Here is a 26,690-nt window from a genome sequence, read left to right as displayed (position 1 = left end):
TTCTACCTCTGTTCATGTAATGAGAATTCTTGAACCTCTATTTACAAATGAAAGGAGACTTTCATGCTGTGGCTGTAGCTATAAAAGGTGCTAAAATCCATTACTAGCGCACAATCAAACTAAATTTACTAAAAGGACAGAGTTTCTAACATCCTCTTCAGAGCTCACAGCATCCTGTCTACAGCCTTTTATCCCATCTTCAGTTTTGAGGAGAAATGGCGTTTTCCTGCCGAGTGATGTACTTTGGGATGAAACAGTTCTCCACCCAAAGGCCGTGCCATTTTAATCTCTTCTCAGTGAGAAGCGTTGTGAAGTTGAAACTTCTGTTTCTATAGCAGATTGCCCTATAAAATCGACCACCAAGCTGCTGTTTGAACCTCAGTAATTTTACTTTTTTGCTTAGACAGACCCCCTGAGGGCAACGTGGCTGTGTCAAAGAGTTATTGGTGGTGTGTCCGTGTTACCAGGGTTTGGTAACACACTCGGGCGACAAAGGGGGAAGGAGCGAGCGATCGACCACCTCCCTCGCCTTGGGCCGGGGGGGTGGAGGCCATGTCGGCCGGCGGTTCCTTGGGGGGCGGCTGCCAACAGGTGCGTCCCCACTCGGGGGGAAAGGCCGTGTCGCCGCCTGTGGCCGGTGTGCCGTTGGCGACAGTGGGCTGTGCCTCCTCGCTTCTCTGGACTAGGGGACCCCAGTTCCTTCAGAGGGGAACCGGGGCCGGGTCTCCCCCTCAGGCCGCCCGGGCGGGACGGGCCGCACTAGGCCGCGTCTCCAGGGCCGGCGCGTTGCTATGGCACCGCCCCGCCCCGCCCCGCCCCTCGCCGCGCGCCGCTGGCGTCCCAACATGGCGGCGGCGGGCGGCAGCGGGCCGCTGGTGCTGGTGGCCCTGCTGCTGGCGGCGGCGGCGGCGCGGCTCTACCGGGCCGGGGAGGATCCGCTGACCGTGCTGGTGGCCGGCTCGGTGCGGCAGGCGCTGCTCAACTCCTCGGCCGCTTGGGTGGTGCAGTTCTACAGCTCGTCCTGCGGCCACTGCATCGCCTTCGCCCCCACCTGGCGGGCCCTGGCGGGGGACGTTAAAGGTGAGGCGCCGCCGCCCCCCTCCGCCGCGGGCTCTCACCGGGCCCCCCGCACCCGGGGAGCGGTCACCGCCGCCGCCCGCCTCTCCACAGCTCCGCCCGGCGTGAGGCCGGGCTGCCGCCGGCCTGACCCGCGGCCTCTCTCCGGGCCGCCGCCGGTCAGTCCCCGGTTGTCGGTAGCGGGACCGGGGCGCCCGTGTGGGCCGCAGCGGGGCCTCGGCGTATGTGGTCACCCGTGGGGCGCTGGGCTCCGGCGGGGCCTCGGCACGCGTGGGCGGCAACGGGGCCTCAGCTGGTGCTGTCACCCGTGGGCTTGGCAGGGCCTTGCCAGGCGTGGGTCGTGCTTGGTGGGTCATCCCTCTTCTGGGGTGGTGGGTGGCTATGGAACGGCCCACAGGGCAAAGCGAGGTGTGGGTGAGAGTAGAAAGTCTCCAAATTAAAACTTTCACAGGAATCCAGGGCTAAAACACCCTCACATGCAGCGGTCCAGCTGCGGATTTGCACTGTGTGTGCAAGGGGACGCACTGAGGCACAGGAGATATGTTTAGACTAAACTCTTTGAGGTAAGGTCTTTATCCTCTGAATGTTTTGTAAAGAGACCAGCCCGTTTTAGAGGCTAAATGAAAAAATATTGTGGTACTGCGGTGGCCATGCATGTGTTTGATTTATATCTTGCAAATTCAATGTAACGTAAACGGACTAGAAGGGGGAAAAGGACCGCCAGAAAATAATACAAAAATAAAACTCAGTGAGAGTCAGATTTTCAGATTTATCAAATGGTGACTTAAAAAGAAGCGATGGCCTCTGCAGTTTGTACTGAGGGAGATTTGCATCGCTGTTCCTTAGTCTGCTCAGGTTTTTTTGCAGGTTCTGAAGTGTTTTATTCTATTTGTAGATCTAAGGTAAGGAAACAAACAGGCCTCTCAGGTCAATACCTTTGGTGGGGAGAAGACCTGAGATCAAATTTGTAGGAAATGTTATGCTTAATGTAGTGGTGCTGAAGGCTTTTAAACTACTCTTAATTTAGCATTTGACATTCATTCCATCCACTTGGATGGAAACAACGGTTCAAATGTTTTCATATGGTTTCGGTTTGAGAGGGAGTGAAGAGCTCTGGCTTTTCTCTGGCGGCACTGTACGTGAAAAGTGTTGACGGTTAACGTTAAATGTAGGTGCAGTATTAGGTATACGTGGTTGTAGATATACGGAAACGGAGGCCTACCCAAAAATAGGTCCTGACAAACTTGTCACATGGTGAGGATTGCTAACTGATGAGCAGAAACTCAAAAACCGAGAAACAGAGAGCAGTAATGGTTTCAGAGCATTTCAAATGCTCCTTACTTGCATGGTTATTTTGTTTATAAAAGCAGTAGCTTTTTTCTGTTTTCTTTGCGTAAGTTTGTGTAGCATTTTCACCTTCTCATTTGGTTTGCTTCTGGCCAAAATAGTATTAGACTTTCTTCTTTTTTGAAGAAAAGTAAGAACAAGGGGGTGTTTGAACACTGCAGAGAAAATCACAAAGAGCCTCAACTAACCAGAGCTTTTGTCAAAATGAGACAGGGGCATGTTTACATATTACTATAGCAGCATGATACCTTTGTAGGCAATATTTTTTGTAAGTTGTAATGACTTCTTCAAACACTTTTTTTCTTTCTCATCTGCAGTCATGATAACTTCAAATGGTGTTACGCACTTGTATTACTCTAACCAGTTAAAGGCCTGTATACTCCTTAATCCATTGAGTTTTTATGGAGGCTTTTACTTAAAAAGTGGATTTTTATGTTTGTGGACATTGGCACTACCAGCAAATACAACTGGCTTCTGGTGTTATTTGTCAGCAAAATGTTTCCATTTTAAAGTTGCATGAATGGCTTTTAGTAGGATACTGAAAACCATCACACTTTTAGTTGGTAGCTTCATACAAAAAAACCCTCCAAAATGTTTTGTCCACTAGGCTGTCTCAGCATTTATTTTTCAAAAATGTTTACTCATCTGTTAAGATATTACAGCCATCTTTGAGGATGCAGACTCATCTACATCAGAGAACTCCTAGGTCACTGTGGTTGTATTTACTGATTTGGTATAGTCAGTTAAATTGGCGCAACTGCTTTTTCCATAAAAGGCCTGTGTTAAGTTTTATTTCATTTCTCATTTGTTAAGTCTTGGGAATACTATCATTGCAAACTTCATAGCAGAAGGTAATCCTCCTGAAAAATAGGAGCAGTACTTGCTTTTGTGTAATTTACATTTTGAGTTTGATACTCCCTCTCCTCTCTGAAGAGGCTTTAAGCTTAGAGACATTGCTGCTGCATTCCTAATCACACATTTAGTTTTATTAAAGTAGTGTCCAAAGTGGCCATTATAGTTATTTGTAGTTTTTCTGTCTTAAAAGATGCTTGAATCTGTCCACCAAAATGCCTGTGGGATGGGATTATATGTAGTAATTTTCTGTGTAGAAGTAACAAACCCTTGGAAATCTCATATACAACAACTCTTGAATTAAATGCAGAAGCAATCCACTCCTCTGGATTTGGAACAACTGTTCCAAATCTAGCAATTGTCCTTCCAAATCTAGCAAGAATTATTTCCTTCTAGAAAGTATTCTTTGAACACATTTGGTGGGGAACTGCAGAAACCTTGTCATTACTCGGGAAGCAGCCTATGTGTTAAAATACATAACTCTCAAGTAGCAGGCAGGGAGAGGTTCCTTGTGATCTTGTCTCCCTGACTGAAACTTCACACAGCATTGCATCTGCCTGCTGGAGGGAATACACAAGGTTTATGCAAAGAAAGTATCTTCCTCGTAATGCACGGTGACTGGTGTGCTGGAATTCTGTAGCATTTCTTAAGTGGGAGGTTTAACCAACCCGTTGGATTTCCAGGTTGTCCAATACATACATTCCCGTCATTCATTGGAAGCTGTTTAGCATAAAGAGAAATAGTGTTGGTTAATATGGTATCATTCATCTACCCCTTTCATATAATTTGTGAGTTACTATTTCAAAAGTACTAATGTTAATTTAAAATTTATCAGCATATAAAAAAAAACAGGGCAGGCCACAGTGCCACTGTAAACTCACACAGTCTAGGCTGTGCACGCCAGCAACTTTGGCATCCTTTAGAAAGGAAAAGCTCTTTTTTTAAGCAGAAGCAAATGCTAAGCAGCACACCCCAGCTGGTGCTCTTTAACCCAAGTATTTAGCTAGAGATGGGTTTGCATTGTTGCCAGTAGGCTATTTGCATTAGGTTCATAGTGCTTCTATTCATTGCGTGGAGGAGGATCGAGACAGGTGGAAAAAGGAGGAGGAGTGGTGAAAGTTGAATGAGATAGATACCCAGAAGCCAAACTTTTCTATTTTTTTTTTATTTTGCATTTTATTTGATGAAATAGACTGTTGTATCTTTTGTGTTCCTGTGAATACGTGCCCATCTGCTCTAGCATACTCGTAGTTACTCCTCGTGCCTGTTCAGTACAACTGAAATTCTCTATCAGCTGCCCCATCCTCCTCCAAAGACAAATAAAGGTCAAGCTAAATTTCAAAAGCCGCTAGGCATGCACCTGTCAATCAGCTCTTGAACTTGATGAAGCTTTCGTGCTCTTTGCTATAAAAGCAAGTTTAATTTTAGTGCTTTTTAAATTTTATTGATACTTGGGAATTGTGGTGTACCTTCAAATTTTGCTTGCAGCTGTTTTGATTTAGCTTAGCTTTAAAAAGTAACTGTCTAAGGAGTCTCTTGCAGTGGTTCTTCCTTAAAGTAATTGCTGCAGTGGAGCATGGCTCAAAAAGATAAGTTCCTAGCAAAATGAGAAGGAAAAAGCTATAAATGAGTTGAAAACTTTTATTAAAGTTATATAAGGATATTTATAGAAATACTTGAACTCTTGTGGTTATTGCTATGAAACATTTATAAAGGAAACTTAGAGTGATGTTCAAACTCAACTATTTAACACTGGTTAAAACTCAGGTATTTTTTGAGGTATACCTAATGTATTCCTGAACAGTACTAAGAGATAAAGACAACTTTCAGTAGACAATATGTGAGTCTTGGGTTGTGTGCAGTTCTGGAACTCTGAGAAGATTGTAAGTTTGGTAAACAGTGAGTCTCCGTTAAAGCAGCTATAATACAAGATGCATCAAATTTATGGATTTGTAATTGACAGACATGTGGATGAGTAACTGGTGGATTAATTTTACTCAGTTATACGTATTTTGCTAGGTAATACAATCCAGTATCTTGCAAGTGTTGGGTTGGCCCCTATTTCATCTTCCTGGATTCAATAAAGCGTTTTTGACCCTGGAACTGCTACGTTGTGTGTTGGGATTCTTTTTTATTTAGGTGTACTGAAAATATTGATGCAGATAAAAAAAAAAACAAACAGGGAGGTTTTAGTTATTTTAAAAATCAGTAGATTGTATTACACTTGAGGATAGAAATGAATAGCAAATGAGAATCGACTGTGGGCTTGATTTTTCTGGCATTGGAATCTATCGGAGTACTGCTGTTGACTTCCATGGGCAGCAGGGCAATTTATCAGCTGGGATCCGTGATCACTTCTGCCAAAAATTGAAAGATATCTTTGTTTTCAGACTGGGAATCTGCAATTAGAGTTGGCGTGCTGGATTGTGGGGAAGAAGAGAACTATGAGACATGCAAAGAATATGGTATTCACTATTACCCGACTTTTAGGGTAAGTGGCCTAATATATTGCCTTAGGTAAATAATGCATGCTTTATAGTAACTAAAACCCTAACAACGTTGCTTGCACAGAATGTTACGTGTAACTAGTTGTTCTGTAGCTGGACTTTTCCTTTACTTTTGCTTAGGAAGCTGCAGGGTTGATAAAATATTAATTCTGTTTCTTCTCACTGAATGCAATAGCTGATGCAGTTATTCATAGCAGTAATTCGCTCCTCAGTTCTAAATCTGAAAAGCTCTTCTTGAAAGAAGATACCATTCTAGAAGGAGCTATATTGTTAACATTTATATACACCTAGTTGTAATATATTCAATAGATAATAACAGTTTGTGTAAATATTTTTCAAATTCAAATGTTCATGGTTATTAATAGTGTTTTTAGTTTTGTTATGTGAAAGTAAAGATAATACATTTCAATTGTATCAATTCAATTCAAATCAGCTGATTTCATGACCAATTAAAAATTTACCTATGATTGATCCTTCACTATTTTTCTAATCAGTTTTGTAACTTGCTTAAACTGGCTTTTAAAAGGGATTTTGTTGTTTGCCAAAAGTATCTCCCATTGTTCATTTCCAGGTCTAAGTGCCACTTTTAACTTCCCTGTCTCTGTCAATCTGTACAATCACATTATTAACCGTGTGAGCAGGATGTCATGGATGGAGAGGGTTGAATATGTGTTTCTTATGACAGGAGAGGGAGCAGGAGACATTTCACTGTAGAATTTGTGATGTTCTACCCTTAATAGAAACCCCACCCTGTGGGTGGTTGTGGTTTTCTTTAAAGTTTTGGGTGTAAATTGGAATGCACTCTTATTTTTTTTATAGCAGAAGGCAGTCAGGCTCCATTTTATATCCTGTTTAACCACTGGAGGGAGTTGAGAAAATCTTAAGTGTTCTAAGTATGTACACAGTTGTTAGTACTGATTTGGTAATCAGTTAATTCATACTTGGGTTAATGTTTGCAGTAATGGATTGATACACAGTATTGAATTATGCATTACAGTATTTTTCTTTTAAATGTTGGCTTTATTGCGTATCAGAGTTTCAACTGGTACATATGAGCCACCCTCACATAGTTGAGAAGCAGGTCTTTGGAACTCACAGGCTAAGAGGGAAAACTGCCTTCTGAACAGATAGATAAAAATGATTTGTAATTACAGCTGTAAAAAGTAAAAACTCTTGAAAGCTGTTTTTGTTTCTAAACTGAGCTTTTGTCTGATATAGTGAGTTCTTTTCAAAGCGATAATACTTTTTTTTTCTCCCACCTAGTACTTCAAAGCATTTACAAAGCAGTTTACTACTGGAGAAAATTACAAAGGTAAGAATATCCTACTGTAAGAAATCCCCCAAAGCAGTTATCCTATCAGCCAGGACTGTGTCATACAATAAGCAAAATCCCTTTGCCTGTCAATTAGTTTAGACAGCTAGAGATGGGATGGACAGTAAATAGTTCTTTAAGATATGATATTACAAGTACTGTATGAAAATGGAATGTCGGGCAGAATTATAGACAGGCAAAACATTTCTTCAAGAAGTTAGTGCTTGCACTCATTTTTTTAAATGTAGTTCTTAATTTTCACAAATGGCTAGATAATTTTTTAAAATTCCTTTTTTTCCACCACACACCTCATCAGCATGAGATCCAATTTGCTCAGTCTTGACTCTGGTGCTTTTTGATCTGTCAGCCACGTTCCAGGCATCCTGAATCTCATTGGGAGAACCCCTATTCAGATGTTGACTAACTGAAAACAGGCTTATCCTGTGTGTCTGACAGGATCACAGCTTGAGGTGGTTTGTCTGGGGACAAAAGTAATGTTGTCTTTTTCAATGGATTAACGTTTAAAAGGCCAGAGGTCAGAAGAGAGACCACCTGCACCATTAACCCTTCATGTAGGAGCAGATTCTAGTTGTACCTGTTACTTCTTGGCATTTGTGAGAGCTGCTGCTTTTTAATTGATTTGTTTTAAAGAAAATAAAATATTCTCACACTTCAGTTATTTCCTCATATTGTTATGTGGGTTTGTAACCTCACCTGGCCCATTGGGTAAGAATGGTACACCTTTGCAGTTTTTAACGCACGATGAATATATTTATTGCAAAAAAGCTACTGAAGTTGCCCACACCAACTATTGTGAAAGTGAGCACAGATTTAGAATGAAGCGTTCTTTGAAGAGAAAATCATCAAGGCAGGCAGATGGTTAGATTTGGAAAAGTCTTGAGCTTTTATTAATTTTGGGGTGGGATGACAGCTTTCAAATGTGATCTCATCTCAACGTTAAAATGAAATCCTACAGATAAATCCTTGGTCCCTGTTCTTCAGCCAAACAGTATTCTGTTTTTTAAGTTCAAACTTAAAACAAAAACCTGACAGAGAAAAGCATGAGAGTGTATGAAAACCTGCATGTGAATAATTTTTTCCCCACTTTTCTGAAGTGCTGTATTTTTTTTGTTAACCTGTACTCAGCAGGAGCAGATCGGGAGCTGCAAACAGTTCGTCAGATGATGATTGACTTCTTACAGAACCATTCCCAAGAGTTGAGACCACCTGCTTGCCCGCCATTGGATCCAGTTTCGTAAGTTCCTTTTTAAAATATGGCTGATGTACGCTTACTGTATTAATTAAATAAAATGTAGGAGGTCCTACTAAAGATGAAGTAAGCATTTTTCCTTATTATCAGTTCTGCTATGAGATCATAAGAGGAAATTCCATCAGTGGCACTCTACCTGTGCTAAATAACTTCTCTTTTCTTAAAAGGTCCAGTGAGATTACTTCTCTCTTTGACAAGAACAACCATCATTATACTGCCATTGTGTTTGAAAGTAATAATTCCTATGTTGGACGAGAGGTAATGTACGATTTATGAATGATATAATGAATATGAATGAATGTTATCATAACACAGCTGAGTTTTGTGTTATTTAGCCAAGCAACAAAATCTCTGATTATATGGCTGAATTAAAGGGCTATAAATGGCAGGTTGTGCGTATTTGAGATATCAGAAAGTCAAGGAATTATATAGGGCTGTTGTATTTAGTCACAAAGAGGAACTTGCTTACAGATGAATGAGATGTCACGTTAACTTCTTCCATTCACATTTTAGTGGAAGATTAATTTATCAGTTTGATTGTTAGCACAACTCTCTCGTCTTTCTGTCTGTTTGGAAGATCGCAACAGAAATATTGTCAGATGATGTTATTGTTTTGTTACTGCTAGAGAACCATTCATAATATCGATTCTTCTGGGCAGCTTTTATGATTTCAACTGTTTATAATAATCTAAATCCTCTAGTTCTCTTTCTTCATGTATAGGTTTTAGGAAGTTATATTCTAAATTAAAATGATCGCATAAAATTATTTTCACAGCTCTGAGGCACTGAGGCAGTGGAAGTCTTTGGTTTTTTGCTTCCCCCACTCCCCCCCCCCCCCCCCCCCCCCCCCCCCCCCCCAATAAAATATTTGATTTGGCATCATTTCGCCACCTAATGAGCCTGCGGTTAGCTTAGACAACTGTTACTTTTCTCTTCCTGCCAAGATCTAGGATAAGTAAAGAAAATAAATTGCATAATTATCTAGGCATAATCTGTGTAGAAACATCCAATGTCTGTGAAATGTTTCTAATTAGATCTGATGCTGAGATGGCCCAGTTGCATAAGTGGAGGAGGCTGTGCTGCCAAAAGCGAGAATCACTTTGAGAAGCAGGCTGCTTCCAGACATTTGTTTTCTGGAAGCTGCTGTGCTGAAACAAGCGGGCATTACTGAAGAGAAGAAAGGTGATGGTTATAAAGTTCTTTGGCATTTTATCGCACTCACTTTAATTTGATTACCTGGCAGTTACAGGGAAAGACTGAGTGTCATCTGATTAACAGAATGTGGAGTCTGCTTTCAGAAGAAAAAATACTTGCTAATGTTATGTAGTATTTTTGCTTTATAGAATAGTTTAGTGAAATAGAAAATAACATTGTTTTCAAGTTTACAGTATAAGACAATATGGACAAATCTGATAGAAGTCACAAGAGCTGATGAAAGGAAGACCATGCATTTATCGCTGATGAAAGGAAGGTCTCTTAAATTACAAATTTGAAAGTGAGGGGAAATGTAGCAAGGATAATATTCACCTGAAAGGGAAAAGCATAGTGGAAACTGTGAAACTAACAGAAAAAAAGAAATAGAAGCATCAGAGTTGGCAAAGAACTTTGATAGCTGAGTCCTGGAAAATGTTTGAGGCACCCTGATGTTACCAGCTTCTGCTGCCTTCGCTCTTTGATGAAGTTTACACCTTGCAAAGAAATTTGTGCCCACTCCCAGCTGCTCTAGTGCAAAAGCCCAGCAGCATGTTTAAACAGCTGATGAAGATTGGTTTGAGCTAAAATGCTGGACTGTGAGCTGGAACTTTTGAGATATAGGCATCTATTCCTATATGGAGTCTCTGCTGTGGCGTTGGTAAAGAAAAAGAGCTGAACAGCCAGGGTGCTGTGGCGCCATAGACTACGCAGCTTGATTTGGCAGGGCTTGCAAGGCAAAGCCTTAGCTCCTGTAAGCCCTTAAATCTTTTCTAAGTCGTGGACTTTGACATCAGAATTCCCTAAAGTAGTGGGACCAAATAAATGTTTCTTCGCTACCTGAAAATTTACCTTTAGAGTCATATATATAAAGTGAAACATAAACCTGTTGGTGCTTTTGGAATATCATCTGGGCTATTTTAGGTTTATGAGGACATTTTATCATTCATTCTTATGTTTTCTTCAGATGTTAGACTTCAAAGGGAAAAGATCAGTATACCAAGAAAAAAAAACAGAATATAGGAGTAAATAATTTCCAGAGAATGGTAAATCTTCTTTAACTGAAATTGTTAGTGTCCACGGAATACTTGTAGATGTGCTTCCTTGGTGAACAGCTTAATGAGACTCTTAAAGGATGATGCACTTCACCTATTTTTATGTCTTGCCCTACGAGATTGGATATTCCTTGAACAATGTATAATTCATGTCATCTTTTCATTATCCAGGTTATCTTAGACTTGATCCAGTATGAAAACATAGTTGTAAAGAGAGCATTGAATTTTGATAAGCCTTTTCTTGAGAAACTTGGTATTATCTCAGTCCCTTCGTGCTATCTGATACATACAAATGGGTCCCATGGATTAATTAACAAGTAAGTAGTTATCTGAGGAATACGGGGAAGTTCGCTTAAGCTATAAAAAGAATTTCCATAGCTTCCTTTCCTACGAAGTAAATTATTCTATAACCTTCTTTTGCATGTATATAATGACATTGTGTCCTGGCATGTAATCAGTAAATTGTACGGACTGAAGTTGCGTGTTCTGTTCCTGTGTTTGAAAATTGCCTGTCTTGAGCACTCGCTAGCAATTATTAAATAATCTGGTGTTCTTGTTTAGTCTTTGTGAGCGCTTGTAATGCACAAACATGGGTTATGCCAGTGGAGGTTAGACTTCATCGGATAGCAGGGAAGATTAGCCAAAATGGTGTGGTGGCTAATTATATCCCTTGTGATGTTAGACTACAATAACAAGTTTATACTGCTGACAAAACTCACTTGTGAAGCAGATGACTTGAAGTAGTGTTTCCAAGTGGAAATAAAAGCTCTAATACAATGGTTGTTATATGGAGTTTGATATGCTGGGAGCAATGAGATGGTTGTTCTTAATGAACCATTTAATATTGTTACCTTTATTTTATAAGAGGCCTAATATTACTTTTGCTTACCACTTTTGCTTATTTGTGGCTTTAACCTATTACTGTGATACTTCTGAAAGGCAAACACTGTGGAATAAAAGTGGAAAAAAAATTAACAAAGCATCAAAGTTCTTAAAAAAACTTGCTCCTAAGTCAGAATACTTGATCCATGTGCACATGGCTGGTGTAAGGCAAACTGACGTTTTAATGAACATGATGTGTTCTTATTTTGAATGGAATTTCCAACCACTAATCCAAATTATTATTATTACTATTCCAAAAGTGAACAATATTTCATTTCACTTTGTGTCAAAACATAACAGGTTGCACTAGGACTGTAAAACATAAAGTGAATATTTTATTTTATAAATATACTAATTTGCTTTGGGTATTCATTCAGTCTGATATTAAAAGTAATCTTTACTTTGTCCATTTATATGCAGTTTGAAGCCTCTACGGTCTTTTTTTTCTTCATATTTAAAGTCACTGCCAGGCGTAAGAAAAAAACTTCTTTTGCCACTTCAGCTACCTGTTCAAGAAAACAAAGAGGAAAGTACAGAAATCAAAGTGTGGAAGGAGTTTGATAAGTAAGTGATACCCTCGATTTTCAGATCAATACTTGGTTATTAAAATTTGCTTGCAGTTTTTTCTTGCTACGTGGGAAGGTGTGCTGTAACTTATTATCAAATCCTAGCATAATTCTAAATTCCATCCCATGTGATGCACCTTGAGTTGAATAGGTTGGTCACTACTGAATGATCCGCATTCTTCTGCTGAGTAAAATTAAAGGTGTTCGTGCTTAATGCTGCAGAAATTATGGCATCGAAGCTGTTGGTTCAACTTCATCCTTTTCTCAATATATTCAGGTAATACTTGTAAATTAATTCAGTTCCAGCATCAAGGTTACAACTTCTTTACAATTGTGAGCAGTGTTTCAAACAATTCAGAGGTAAAATTATTGAGGACTGCCAGTATTAGTTTTTTAGCAGCAAGCATCTGCACTGCTATGGAAGAAATGTTTTTCTCCAAAAGCATTGCTTAATACTTAATTGACTTAAAAATGCCAAGGACTCATTTCCCATTACCTGGGGTATAGATTACTGCTTTGAATTGTTGGAAAACTTCAAGTAATTGATGTGAAAAAACAAATAGTAAAATAACAAGTTATAACTTTGCTGTAGAAAATGAGAATTCTCCGTGTGTATAATAGCGAAGCAGTGCCCGCTAAAAAGTGCTTGTCAAATGCAAGTATAATAGAAAATACTAAAGTCACCGTAAAAGATGTTTATCATACAAAATCCGGTAAGGTTTATCTTCACCCTCTTTCCCTCTTTGTTTGAGAGAAGGATGCAAAGGCTTTGCAGAGGGATAATCCCTCAGCATCTTTAGATGGAAAAGATGTAGGACTGAGTGCTTTCATTTGGTACTTATTTTCGTTTCGTAGACACTATTAGTGTCATCTTCTTTCAACGACTATTATAAAATATTTTATATGAAACATTCTGTTATCAAAACAACTTGGTTAAATTGAGCTGTTTTCCAGCAAGACAGAATCTTGTTGATATGAATCTCCAGTCCAAGTGGCTTCTAAATAGGATCCTTTGGGAGAACCTCATGCATTCATATGGATGTCTCTTTACTTAAGAAACTTGAAGCAGAATTTTGCTGGTTTTTAAAATTTAAGCGAGTACGTTATTAAGGAGATAAATTCAGAGTAAGTCTGTAGTTTGAATTGTTAAGAATATAGATTATTCTGCATTTTAATATGTTATTTCCTGTGTTTTATTTGGGAAGTGGGGCCAGCCAGTTTCTTGAATTATTGTTTTTTAAATTCTGTTTGTTTTAGAAATAATACTGCTGTAAATCACTTTACAAGAAGTGTTAATTATGTGAACTTTTGTTTCTTCACTTACATTGCTCTGTATCATACTGTCTAAAGTTTGTACTCTGAAAGCATTGAAAGGTAGGGTGGTTTACGTGATGCGTTTATAGTTTGTAAAGTGGTTTTTTTTGTTTGTTACGAAGATATTTGTTTGTGAGAAGGAACTCTTAAAATCTTTCATTTGTTTTACTTGTACCTGTCATAAGGTACCTAATTCTATCTTAAGAGCTGGTGTGATTAAAATTGAGCATTAAACTTGTGTGCAAAGAACCTACAGTAAAACTACTGCATTTGGGAAAGGATTTCTAGATTCAGTTCTTTCCAACATTGACCTTTTTCAGTCTTGTTTGCACTTCTGCTCTGTGTATAATCTACTTTTGTTCAACAAAAGTCTCCCTTTTTTTGTAGCATGTAATTGTTCTATTTGTGGTCAAAGCTGAAGAGAAGCTATAATTTCTTTACACTAGCTATTTCCTTGCTGACAATGTCAGGGTTATAATTTCATTACAAGGCAAAACTGGCTGGGAGGCAAAATGTTTAGTCAAATATAAAAGAAGTTCTTGTGTGTGGCTATGCTTCATTTGTCTAAACTCTGAACAAATTGACATAAAATTACTCTTTCTGGAGAGTACGGTGAAACTCATTGAACTTGACATTCGCCATACCAAGCACCTGAACTGACTGCTGTGTCTTCCCTTACTGGTCTGGGATATACTGCAATCACTGCAGAGTGGCAAATGTTGAGGTTTTAATGACACCTACTATATATCAATTTTACCTTCATGACTGGTGAGAAAATGAGCGAAAGAAACCTGCCACTTTATAACGTTATATATGTGTGTTTCAGATCTAAGCTGTACATGGCTGACCTTGAGTCGGGATTGCATTACCTGCTCAGGGTAGAGCTTGCTACGCACAAGACACTTGAGGGAGCTGAGCTGAAGACCTTCAAGGATTTTGTTACCGTCTCTGCCAAGGTATACACTTCTAGTCTTTGATTATTTGTAAGAATAAAGTGACTCTAACATAAAATTTATTATGTGACATAAGTCTCTCAAAATGTCTTTCCGAATGTTTAAATATATGCTTCCTCACTAGCCTCAAAAACTAGTTTTGTGGGTTTCTTTAAGTGTTATTTTTGAGTTATTGTATGCTGTTCTGACATACTTACAGGGCTGAAATGCATTTTAATTTAATCTTAGAGGGCTTGAAATTAAATAAAGCTTAAGTACTCTGCAGCATATTGAACAAACACTGTAAATATAGTCCATTTATCAGATTTTCAGGATAAGTAGCTATTGTAACTGAGTGGGATTAAAAAAACCTTTGTTTTTCATTCTTGACTTTTGGATTTCGTTAAAGCATAGTTGACAAATGGTGTTCTGTTTAGAGATACTAGTAACTTCTGTCTAAATTTTTAATATAATTGAGGTATTGAATTTAATTGGGTATTTCAAAATAATTGAGGTATTGAATATAATGAAGTATTTAAAAAATAAAGATGCTTACATACTACATTTGAGTGAAGGGACAATATATGTAAAATAATGTGATATGACTTAAAAAAAGAAGTAAGAATTTAACTTTATAAAGTAAGCCTACTGAAATGACCAATGTCTCTTTAGATTTACTTACTAAGCAGCTAATGCTTTGTTTTATTTTAAAGAAAGTGAATCAATAGCTATTTAAGGGAATAATAAGGCCTATACGAACTATTTCCAAATATCTGGATTTATCTGAAAATCAGACAGACTGTTTCTCGCCCCCCCGCCCGCCCCCTGCAGCCATCAGAGGTCAGAAATCTCTAGCTGGCCTCATTTCTTTAAGAAAGTGTAGTGGTAATCTTTCCATCATATTATCCCTAAAACACCCTCTGGTCTTCCTGATGGCTCCTGGCCAGCTGATGTCATTTGCTTCCCTGGCTATTAGTGCATAAATGGGGAATGCTCTCTTTCAGTTGTGCGCTCATCTCCAGACTGCCATTGCACGCATGGGGACTGCTGTCCTCTGTTTGCATTCTCTTGTCACCTAATACTTTCCTCAGAGTTCTCCTTCGTGATTCTCAGGTGTTTCCGTTAGGACACTTTTTATACTATCCTCCTGTGTAACAGCATTTATAGTGATGATAAGTCCTAAGTGATGGAGGTTTCTAGTTCCATACTGGGGAAATTTTCGTTGTTGTAGAACTAGGGTTTTTTTACAATCGGTGCAGAAGTCCATTGTTTTTTGAATCCTTGATGAGACTGATACCTACCTGAGATACTATCGTCTCCTAGACAGGAGTAAGTGCAATTATAGTATACAGTCAGTAGTTCAGAGGTGTGCTGTTTTTTTACAGACTATTTAAGAGTTGTCTTTTGAGTCCAAACAATGCATACAGCCCCTTGTGTTAGATACAATACAATTAGCAAAAGGGAGTTAGATTTGCGTGGTATCAAGTAAGTGGTCTAGGAACTGGAAATATTATTGATAGTTGGACAGTGGCTGCAGAGAGACGTGCACATGTATAGTGTGTTCTGTCATAAATTGCTTTATGTATTTAATGTAGCAGACGGGAGGACTTTATTTCCCCATCTGTTGAAATACTGCTCCCTCTGGAAGGGTAATTAGAGGATGGTATGCATACTCTACTTAATTCTATAGTAATTACAACCATCACTAAAGCAAGATACCATTTATAGTGTAAAATAATGGCGTCACCTCTGATTTACACACTCATCTGTCAGACTCTGACTTCTTTAAGTTGCAAATTAAGGGAGTCACTATTTCTAAATCACTTTGGGAATCACTATTACACATATGAAAGGGAAGGTACTCTTCTAGATAACCATCATCTACACTTACAGAAATCTGAACCAATATTTATAAGAACTAATTTTTGTCATTAACTTTCTAAGAGTGAGAAGGATTTCATAGGATTTCATAAAACTTAGGTTTTATGCTCCTTTCTGAGCTGAATTACCTTAATGCAAAATTCTGTTATCTGCCAAAAGTTGTTCTGTAGCATTTCTGCCTGCTGTTGAGTGGCTTCATTAACATCTTGTGCATGCAACTTGGTAAATTTTATAAGCAGAAGTTAGTGTGAGACGGCTTTTTATGGAAAGCAGAACAAGTAATTAATTTGATCATAACAGAAGAAAATCCGAAGCAGTTTAAAGACAGGAAAAACACATTTAGATAAAGATAAAAGTGTCCTGCTGCTAATGAGATTTGTGCTTTAAAGCATGAGTGTTTTCTTCTTATTTTTTTTCCTCAGCTTTTCCCTGGCCGTCAGCCTGTGGTCAAGTTGTTAGAGACCTTGCAAGAGTGGCTGGTGAGCCTTCCATTAGACAAAATCCCTTATGATGCTATCCTAGATCTGGTCAACAACAAAATGCGGGTAAGCTGTTAGTAGTTTCCAGCATAAAATACAGCATTAGTAAAGGATAGGATTCTATATAAATCTAAGACATCACTTACTGATGGTCCCTCAGTCATAATGGAGTTATAAGAAGGTTAAAATGAAAATAAAGTGAAATCATTACCAGAACAAAAAATCCACATGAAGGAATTGAAATGAGAGAACTGAAATATACAATCCTGTCTCAGGTTTACAATGAGCAAGCAATTGCTAACATATACGTGTTCCCTAACGTCAGCTTCAAATGACGCAAGATTCCCAGCAGGTATTTTTGAGCTGCCCTTGCTTGCTGTGCCTGCAGGATTCTCTTGAAGGTCTGAGTTTAAGCGATGGGAAATTTACCCTTTGAAATGGGCATTATTCCTGAAGAGTTTCCCAAAATACTCTTTACCAGTGACTGTATGTTGTATATCATGTAATACGTTTGCAAGAGGGATGAGTTTTGTAATGGTGCATCAGAGTATCTCAGACTTAAGGATTGTTATAAATTTAAAATGTGTTTGTCTTAAGCATGAATTCATTAGCAACAGGTGCAGAGTCATTTACTGTTCTTTATTTGTGGATCACCTCAATTTCAAGGTAGGATCAACTGTGACTGCTGTTATGTTCAGCAGTGAATTTAGGTCCTAGAGCAGCATATATTTTAAATACTTTTTTTTTTTTTTTCAGATTTCTGGGATATTTCTCACTAAGAAAGTTCAGTGGGTCGGATGTCAGGGCAGCAGACCGGAGTTGAGAGGTTATACCTGTTCCCTTTGGAAGCTGTTTCACACTCTAACTGTTCAAGCTGCGCTGCGACCAAAAGCTTTGTTTAATACAGGTAAGCAGCAGTTATGCCAGACACTTGAAGGACAAAGCAAATACGTGCAGCAGTTCTGCCATGGTATAGAAAAAGTAATGGATTAGTGGAATTTTTTCAGTGTGTAAATACTCAACTAATACGTTGGTGGCGGACAGTGGCTTTGGAGGCTCAGCTTTCAGGTTCGTACCAGCAGGGGTCAGAGCCTAGCTTTACTGCAGCGGGAAGGCTTTGAAAGAAAGTGTGTCCATTTGTCCTCGCTTAGATATGTGGTAAATAAAGTATGTGGCCTTAAAGATGTGAGCAGTAAAGCGGAAAGAGGAGAGAATTTCAAGCAAAGAAATTTTGAACTATCTGAAGAGGGATGAAGATTGTTCAGGTTGCATGGTTAATTTAATTTGAGAAGAATAATATCTCACTGTACAGTTTAGTAGCTATAAAAGCTGTACAACCATTAGCCAATCCTGTAATTTTATTTCTTAAATACTGAATGTTATGACTGGGGTCTTTTTCAGCTGAATGTACCTAGTGCCCATTAATCTCTGCAGTGATATACTAATTTGCAAGCACTCTGTAAAATTGCTTATTTTTAGACTTGCAGCATCTTGTGAAGTAGAGTGTTTATATTCTGGTGATGATTCCTATTTAAGAAACGTGCTGGATACATAATCCATTTTCCTTACACAATAGAATTACTAATGCGAAAATATTTGGCTTCATATGTTTTTATTCTGGCTAGGACAGTGCTTATAGTTCTGTTTAGTTTTCATTTAAAGCCTTTTTAATGTCTTTTCCAAGGAATATATGAATGCTAGGACAGAATGTTACTAGACCATTAAACTCAGAAATTTGCAATTTGTCAGTTGCTGATTGTATGTTTAAAAAAAAAAATTTATTTGATTATTTCAAATTATGGATACATATATTTGTCCAGCATTACTTGCAATCACAGTGAAATGTCTCAATTATTAATTTTGAATCTTTTGCAGAATAGGGATTTATTTTTTTTTATAGCTAATCATCCTGTTGTTGTTTTTTGTTTCTCTCTCTGTTTTTTCTTGTTGTGTTTGTTATTCATGGGACAGTATCTTGAATCCCTTTAATTTAGTACTGTGCTCTGCCTGGTGAGTTTGGGGTTTTTTGTAGTGGGTGATGTATTAGCTGTTCAACAGGATCATGCATAAATTTCCCCTTTTGTCCCTCTGTGTTTTAATTAAAAAGTAAAAATGTTCTTAGTATTTATCTACACAAAATCGCATCTTAAATTGCTCCCATGTTTCAGGCGTGAGCTCTAGTCAGCCTGAAGTTAAAAATACACTGTAGAACCTGAAAACTCTTTGGCACACTTAACCATTGATTTAAATTGGGACAAATATGTGATGATCACTTCTTATGGCGAAAGAATTGGGTCAGTCTGAGACTGTCGGATTATGTCTTGGGAGGTTTTCCTCTCCTTATTGCTTGTTTAAATCCCATCTACTAAAAAGCATGATGTACTCCCTAATCCTTCCCACCACAGGTAGGGTTTTATGGTTCTTGTCCACTTTAAAGATTAGGGTTACCCTGAATTGCAGTAGTTTGGGAGGAAAGAGAAAAGGAGGATTACACGATGATACATGGCAGATGTTAATAGAAGATTCATCTCTGGGCTGATAAAAGAAAAACAAACAAAATGAGCCATTTTGCAATTGTTTGTTTTCTTTTTAAAGCAGATGTATTTTTCTTGATAGTTTCCTCTGCTTGCAGAATCTGGCAGTCAGTGTGAACTTGCTATGGCTTTCTTAATATAATGTTTTTATTGGTTTATATTTGACATGTTTTAATGTTGAACGGTGTAATTTGAATCTGCAGTGGGATCAGCATAAGGGAATCCAAAGGAAGTCTGAGCAGAACTGCTGACATTAGAGGATGTATAAAACCATCCTAGAAATCTAGTCCTGAGCATGCTTAATTATAAGAAATGTGGTTTTAGGTAATAGGATCTATTGATGTGAATAAAACAGGCTCGAGGACTTTTTAAAATTATCTGAATTCTTTTTAATCTGTACTGAACTTGAAAGACTTCCCCACAAAATGAATTTTCAAGAGCGTAGCGTTACAGGGGAGAGAACAGATATAATTAAATTTGTGTATGAATCTTGCTTCCTCCATAAAGGAGTTGTTTGCTAGTAGTCACTTTTATTGTGTTTGTTGTGGTTTTTTGTAAATACATGTTTTAGTATACATGGTAAAACTGTTTTGCCTGAAATTCGTTTCAACTTTACAAAATTATTTTTCAGCCTTTCTTTTAATACTGTAATTTAATCTGCTTTAATCTCATAGCTTTTATTTATACATGCCTATTCAATCACAGATATTGAATGTCTGAGTACAGATTGTTTGCTTTTAATGATTTCTTTTGTCTTTAAAGACTCTTTTTTTGTTACCATTTTTAGGAATATAATATTGTTGTAAATAAAGGTGTTTATGACAGTCTTCATGCATTTCTTATGTACATAACGATTAAGTACTCTGATAGTTTGAATAGGTTTTGTTGAGGATTTTTTTTCAAAAAAACAATGCATGTGCAGAGGGCATATGTGCTACCAAACTGTTTGTTATTCGCTACCAGAATAGAACAGTGAGCAAAGCACCGTAACCCTTTACTACAGAACCTACAAAACCTGCGTTGTAAATTACTCATGCTAGTGGTGTTCAACTGCAGGAGTCGGTAATTTGATCAATCTGCATCATAAAATGTGTTTCATTTGACAAGTGTGTGTTTGTGATGACGTATAGTACGTTTGTAAGTACATTTTGGCATAATTTACTAGGTCAATTAAGCATGAATCAGAAAATCTGTGAGACAGAGATGAAACCATTAGGATTTTGACAAGTTTTATCAGGTTTTCAAGCCACTTATAGATGTAGGGACTACCTGCTGTTGCAGTAAGTGCTCAAGATAAAGTTCTCAATCTATAAAGACCTTAGCTTACTCTTGAATAAAATAATGATTTTTTTTTTCTCTTGCACTGTCTTTAGTGTAAAAGTGTGAATGTTACAGAACGAATAATGTGTTTGTATTTATTTTAGGAGGAATTCCTGAGTTATTCTTGAAAGTTCAAATGTTGCTAAGTAGCTATTATGTGCATTCAGTGCCTGCCAAAAAAGCCGTGGCATTAATAACTGTAACGAGATTCTGGTATTCTGTAATACCTGAGTTATGGAGTAGCAAACAGATATCACAGGCACCTTGTGAAATACTTATCTGGGGGGTTTTGACTCTTTTTTTTTTTTTTTTTTTTTTTTTTTTTACTAGTAGGGTCACTATAACTTAGTGTCTGAACCTAAATGTAATGGTGAATGCGTAACATAAATACTCATTTAGTTATTGGGCAAGATATTGGAGAAATTCTGTGCTTCCAGAGGAATTGTGTGAAATATAGACAGTGTGGGACTTTGCATGTTTTAACAGTTTCAAAATGTACTCCTATAATCGGCTTCTGAAAAAAATTGAATGTCTGATTTCCATTTAGCTAACTTTGCTCCCCCCTCAAATTACAAGATATTCTTTGAAAGGAGGAATTTCGCTGTAAAGCTTGACCTTTAACTCTTAATTTAATGTACTATTCAGGGTAACTTGGAAGACAGTTATATAGACTAAATGTGTTAGTATGTTTTAGTATAAATAGCTACTTTGCATTTTTAATAACACTATCGCTCACCTAGCATTTTTTTTGAACCTTAGTGTGTTTGAAATAATTCCCTTGTAGTTGTGTCTGATATCCCAGACAACCTTGCCAAACAGTACGTTTTGCAATGTGCTGTTTGAGATCACTTTAAACTCTACATTAGAAACCAAATTGTTTGGCAATGAATAAATAAATTTCTTACCTCGACTACTTAGTGACAATATTAAGAATGTATTTTGTTGGGGAGCGGTATTTCTTCTCAAAACTGTGTGAAGCTTTTAATTCCTCTAATATCTTTGTGACTTACTGAGGTATAGGTTCTGTGTGATGGCACATGTCCTGTGGGTATCTTTAAAATATAAAAGTGGCTATTTTCTTATATCTGAAGTGGAGGTGTAAATTTGTATGGACCAAGAAGGTAGCAACATTTCCTTTACTTTTCCCATGGTTCGCTTTTATGTACGTTGAAGTGCCTGTGTTGAAGCTGTGTTTGTCCAGATGGTGCTAAATGTATGTCATCTGTCTTCCTAGGTCTTGAAGACAATCCTCAAATAGTACTTCAGATCATGCGGAGATACATTTACCACTTCTTTGGATGCAAGGCTTGTGCCCAGCATTTTGAAGAAATGGCTAAAGAGTCGATGGATTCTGTTAAAACCTTAGACAAGGCTGTTCTCTGGCTCTGGGAGAAACACAACGTCGTGAATAACAGGCTCGCAGGTATGGAAGACCTGGCATAGGAAAAGCCACCAATGGTAGCTGTGTCTGAAAGACAAGGCTATGGCATGTTGTACGACGTGGTTTACATTTGAACAAAGAGAAATGCAAATTAGGCTCCATAACATGAGTATAAAACAACAGTAACTGTTGTTCCAGCTTGACATTCCTTTATTAAATACTGACTCCAAAAGACTAACTCCGCAATTACACTGGTGTACAAGAAAGGGTACTCGTGTTTATAGCAAAACCCAGAGCATCCCAGTCAACTGTAACTCTAAAGCCCAGCACGCTAACCTTTGCATGAGTGGGAAAAACACACTTGAGGTATGCTATCCTCCAGTAACAGTTATCTTGTATGATATATAATGAAAAAAGGTCATCATTTTTGAGATGTTTGAGAGGTCGTCATGTTTGAGAAAACATACTGTTTCTTCTGAGATTTCACTTGTTGCTTGATGAGAGGATCTTTCTGGAGTACAAATCAAAGCCTTTTCAAAAGGGAGCAACACAGTTCAGCTACTTATTGGTGGATAAAACATAATTAAATTTCTTTCTGTAACAGTTTTAAATAGATGTTAAAAAATGTCTTCATTTTATTCTGGAGAGGTGCTGTGTATAAAATGGTAGTTGACCAGGAGACTTTCTCAGGGTAAAAGAGCCTAAACTATTAGCATATCAGCAACTGAATAAAATAAATTTACTGTTCCCCTGCTGGATTGCTATGTTTTCAGTTAGACTGAAAGTACCGTTAAAACACTGGTTGTATTTAATCCGTTCTGTTACGGGGATATCAAGTAACTAAAGCACTAAAGAAAATTGGTTTCTCTTTGCACTTAATCCCTGTCTGCTGTTATGGATCTGTGTAATGTAACATTAGTTACAATTTAAATATGCTGTATTGTGTTTATATTATAGTTATGCTGAATTCCCAAGATTTATGAAGTATTAAATACTGTTGTGAGTGTAAAGAATTTGTCTCCTTTCTCCAAGGAGAAAAAAAGTAAATGAAGAGGTATTCAATAAAAACATCCCCCAATGTTTGTTACTATTGCCAGGTTGAACACAGAAAAAGGTAGTCCTCTTGACTTGGAAGTTGCTAAGTAGTGGAGCAATATACTTATTTAGAACATTAAGTTATTGGAAAACCTGCATAGATATTGATTTAGATGATGCAACAGCCAGCTAAAATACCCTTTTAGTAAGAAGTATAAACATACTGGAATAAATAATAATGTTAAATTATGCTTTTTAAGTTAGCTAAAATTTCTCTTTAGGACAGTGACTTATTTTAATCCTTAAAAGCTGCATCCGTATTTCTGGTAATGTGTATAGCTTTCAATCCGAATCATGTTTGACAGGTCAATGAAAACACCTTGGCACAGCCTTCGAGTGTGGGTCGTGAGATTGTTGTGTGTGGCTCTGCCCTATTTAATTTTTTCCTGTTGCTTTAGAATGCACTCTTTTGTTTGTAATCTTACCATAAGATGTTTTATTTCTACTTTCTCTACTGAAACAAATTGATTACTGGCTGATCTTTGTTTAAGATATCTGAAACGCAAACTTGTGCTCTTACTTGTAAATATCAAGGAGACAAATATTTTTAAGCATCCTTTGAATCCCTGAGCAATATCTTGCTTAAAATCATGGGGAAGTTTCCTGCCTTTAAAAAGGATAAAAGTAATAATAAATAAAATCTGTATTTATTTCTGAAATATTTTAAGTGTGAGCGTACTAATAGCAATAAATTAGCTTTTTTTGACCAGGTAGAGATTTTTGTTCTAAAAATTCTCTCCATCCACAGTTTAAAATGTTATATATTTTTTAGAGCAAAGTGCAACACCAGCTGCAGCGTTCAGCTCTTTGCCATCAAGACAGAAAGGCAGCCACGGCTATGAGCGAGTGAAATGCTGAAATTAAATTGAGTTAAAGACAACGTTATATGTTTAAATGCTAAAAAGCAAGATGGAAAATACATCTTAAATATGATAATGGCTTTTAAAGTACTGAAAATAGTCTGCTATAAGGCGTGCTATGAAAAAGCGAGCTTAGGATGGCATGGTTTGTAATATAGAAACAGGAAAATATCTGCAACTCTTTGGCCTTGAAACTGCTTGCTGCAAACCACGCTTCAGGATTAAAGAGTATTGAGTGCAAAAGAGCAGTTTGTTTTGAACCATAATTCAAGTTAACCCGTGAAAGGCCCAGATGGTGGTGTTTTCATGCCTTTAAAAACAGCAATTGTTGCGTCTTGTTGTATTAGAATTTGAACACTACAGCTTTTACTGAGAGTAAAGGAAAATATTTATGATTTAGTGTTTGTATTTTGAAAGGGGAAGCAATACTTCAGAACATAATTGATACGTCCATAAGGAAACTTATGTATTTCCAAATCTGTTCATGATTGTCTTCCGTTTAATACAAACATTATTGTGCTGTGGGCATTTTTTGCCAACCTCATTACTTATAAGTGGAAAATGCTCTCTGTGGTTTCCAGTGAGTAATCTGGTTCAGCTTTCCTGGTTCATTCGCTTCTGATGGTTTTTTTTTCTCCTCCCAATTAGGTGATTTGACTGAAGATCCAAAATTTCCCAAAGTTCAGTGGCCAACTCCAGACATTTGTCCGGCATGTCATGAAGAAATTAAAGGATTACACAGCTGGAACGAAGCCCAAGTTCTACAGTTCATGAAATATCACTATAACAGTGAAAATATTCTATATAAATACACTGAAGGCCAGACTGACTCCAACGAAATTGAACAGGGAGATACAAGGGAGCTGAAAGACAAAAGCCTACTGAAGAAGCCAAGTGGAAACAGAGAAAATAAGATCCAGGATAAAGAAAAGATACTAGATTCAGAATCCAAGGTGTTAGATAAGCTCATAGCAAATCATGGACCTGTCAAAGATAGTGGTAAAAGCGCAGTTGAAGCAGCTAACCTTAAAGAGACGAAGCAGGCTGTGTCTTTCCTAGGGATTGGATTTTCAAACATAGACATGAGTCTGTGTGTCATACTGTATGTAGCATCGTCCTTATTTTTAATGATAATGTACTTTTTTTTCCGAATGAGGTCTAAACGGTGGAAAGTGAAGTATTATCGTTCATCCGTATAGAAGTTTAAATTGAAAACAAAGTTTTCATTGTGTGTGGCTGTTCAGTACCAGATACAGCTTTAATATTTATGATCAGGGATTTTATATACAGTATTCTTTGTTTAAAACCTCTTTGTTCCCAAGTCATTTCACAAGTGTTCTAGCTTAATATATGGAGCTCGCTCTGAGGACCTTAATCTTTAACTGAGGCACATAGCGCTATCATAAAATGTCCTCTGAAGTAAGCATTGCATTTTTCAGTTAAGATTTTTCCATGACTTACCACCTACATCCTTTACTCATTTTCAGAGTAAACATTACATTATGTAATCAACTGTGCCTGGTTTTAGAAGGAAATTGGATATTGTTTTGTGTACTTCAAGTCAGGTGTTTGTGTGTTCTTTGTTGTTTTTTTTTAATTTATCCAGAGCTGATTTTTGCCTACCAGAGTACTGAACAGTTATGCTGTTGCCTTGGCTGCTTCATTTGGAGAAGTAAGAATTCTGGGTTTTTTTTTTTTTTTTTTTTCAGGAAACAAGAGTTCTCTTCTGATTAAATCAGTTCTAAACCCATGTGACTTTATGAAGTATTATTTATACTGCATATTTAAATAGAAAGCATTGCATGTTCAAGTAAGTCTTCCATTCTCCCGTGCGTTCCAGCCAGGGATGTGTACGTCTCTGCTAGGATGAGACTTTTGGGGCGGTTTGTATCTCAATAAGCAGCCTGATTCTGGCTGCCAATGCTGTCATCTATTTTAGTGGAGTTCAGATGTAAGCAAGGCCAGACTCGGACCCAGTGCTTTACTTGCTCCTCTATTGGATGTGTTAACGGAGCATTAGATAACTCGCCTCGCTCATTTATGAACCAGAAAAGTAGCTCAGTAATGACTGTGTTTTCCAGATGGAAGCCAATTCTGATGAACTCCAGTAAAGGGAAACACCATTTTAGTGAGACTCTGTTTGCGTCAACATGCCAGAACAAACTTACAGATCTGGAAATACTAAGTTTCTTAATGATGTTGGAGAACTCCTTTACAACATAGTAATTTTTCTTCCTGTAAGGTGGGGTGAACACTTCACTCGGTATTTCCAGTTCGGAGCTCTCAGAGAGTATCACCTGCTGGCTGCAAAGTTGTCTGCAGAGTACTTGGAAGAGCCCATTTCTCTTGCGCTTCTGCTGGAGTGCTCCTCTGGGTCAGGAAGGGTTTAACTAATGGTTAAGTCCGAGAGCTGCTCTGTTCTGGGATGTGGCAGCAATTGGGAATGTGGCAGTTGCCTTTGCGGATCTGTCTGGGGTCCTGGCTGGCGGCAATTAGAAGAAACCATGAAAACAGTTATAAAATTACCATTGGGAATAGAGTTCCTTTCTGATCCTAGCTGTGGGGGATAATTCACGTCCTGGATAGTGAAGTTTATAATCCTATCCAATGTAATTGAGCGTGTTCTAGTTATCCATTACCTAATCTTTAGTTAATCCTAATAGGTTTTGGCCTCAATGTTTTCTTGTGGCAGTGAGTTCTACAGATTAATTATGTTATATAAAAAGGCTTTTCCTTTCAATTCTACATTTGCAACTTTTAATTTAATTGAATGTTTGCTAGCTCTTCTGTTATGCGAGAAGGAATAAATAGTCCCTGGCCAATTCATTCTATTTA

The 26,690-nt window shown here is 37.8% G+C and overlaps 1 protein-coding gene across 2 annotated transcripts; it reads left to right on the top strand.

The window, feature by feature from the left end:
- The first annotated feature begins 823 nt into the window (after window positions 1-823).
- QSOX2 (quiescin sulfhydryl oxidase 2) lies at window positions 824-26,690 on the top strand. Of its 2 annotated transcripts, none has more exons than XM_074608710.1 (12): window positions 824-1,080; window positions 5,667-5,767; window positions 7,047-7,095; window positions 8,245-8,350; window positions 8,533-8,623; window positions 10,783-10,928; window positions 11,914-12,057; window positions 14,200-14,329; window positions 16,609-16,731; window positions 17,422-17,572; window positions 21,754-21,942; window positions 24,504-26,690. In XM_074608710.1, the coding sequence occupies exons 1-12, from the start codon at window positions 846-848 to the stop codon at window positions 25,052-25,054; spliced, it is 2,016 nt and encodes a 671-aa protein (XP_074464811.1). In that variant the 5' UTR covers window positions 824-845; the 3' UTR covers window positions 25,055-26,690. The 2 variants fall into 2 exon arrangements, with proteins under 2 accessions (XP_074464811.1, XP_074464810.1); XM_074608709.1 differs by having other exon boundaries at window positions 8,242-8,350.

This window comes from Larus michahellis, chromosome 15, assembly GCF_964199755.1.
Source record: "Larus michahellis chromosome 15, bLarMic1.1, whole genome shotgun sequence".
NCBI lineage: Eukaryota > Metazoa > Chordata > Aves > Charadriiformes > Laridae > Larus > Larus michahellis.
Note: the sequence above shows the minus strand (reverse complement) of the source record. Positions and strands in the feature narration are given on the sequence as shown.

Bases quoted from the DNA above. Each gene is read 5' to 3' on its own strand.
- QSOX2 (XM_074608709.1), top strand. From the start codon at position 846: ATGGCGGCGGCGGGCGGCAGCGGGCCGCTGGTGCTGGTGGCCCTGCTG. The intron at 7,096-8,241 runs GTAAGAATATCC...ACCTGTACTCAG, and splicing joins TACTGGAGAAAATTACAAAG to CAGGAGCAGATCGGGAGCTG. The intron at 16,732-17,421 runs GTAAGCTGTTAG...TTTTTTTTTCAG, and splicing joins TGGTCAACAACAAAATGCGG to ATTTCTGGGATATTTCTCAC.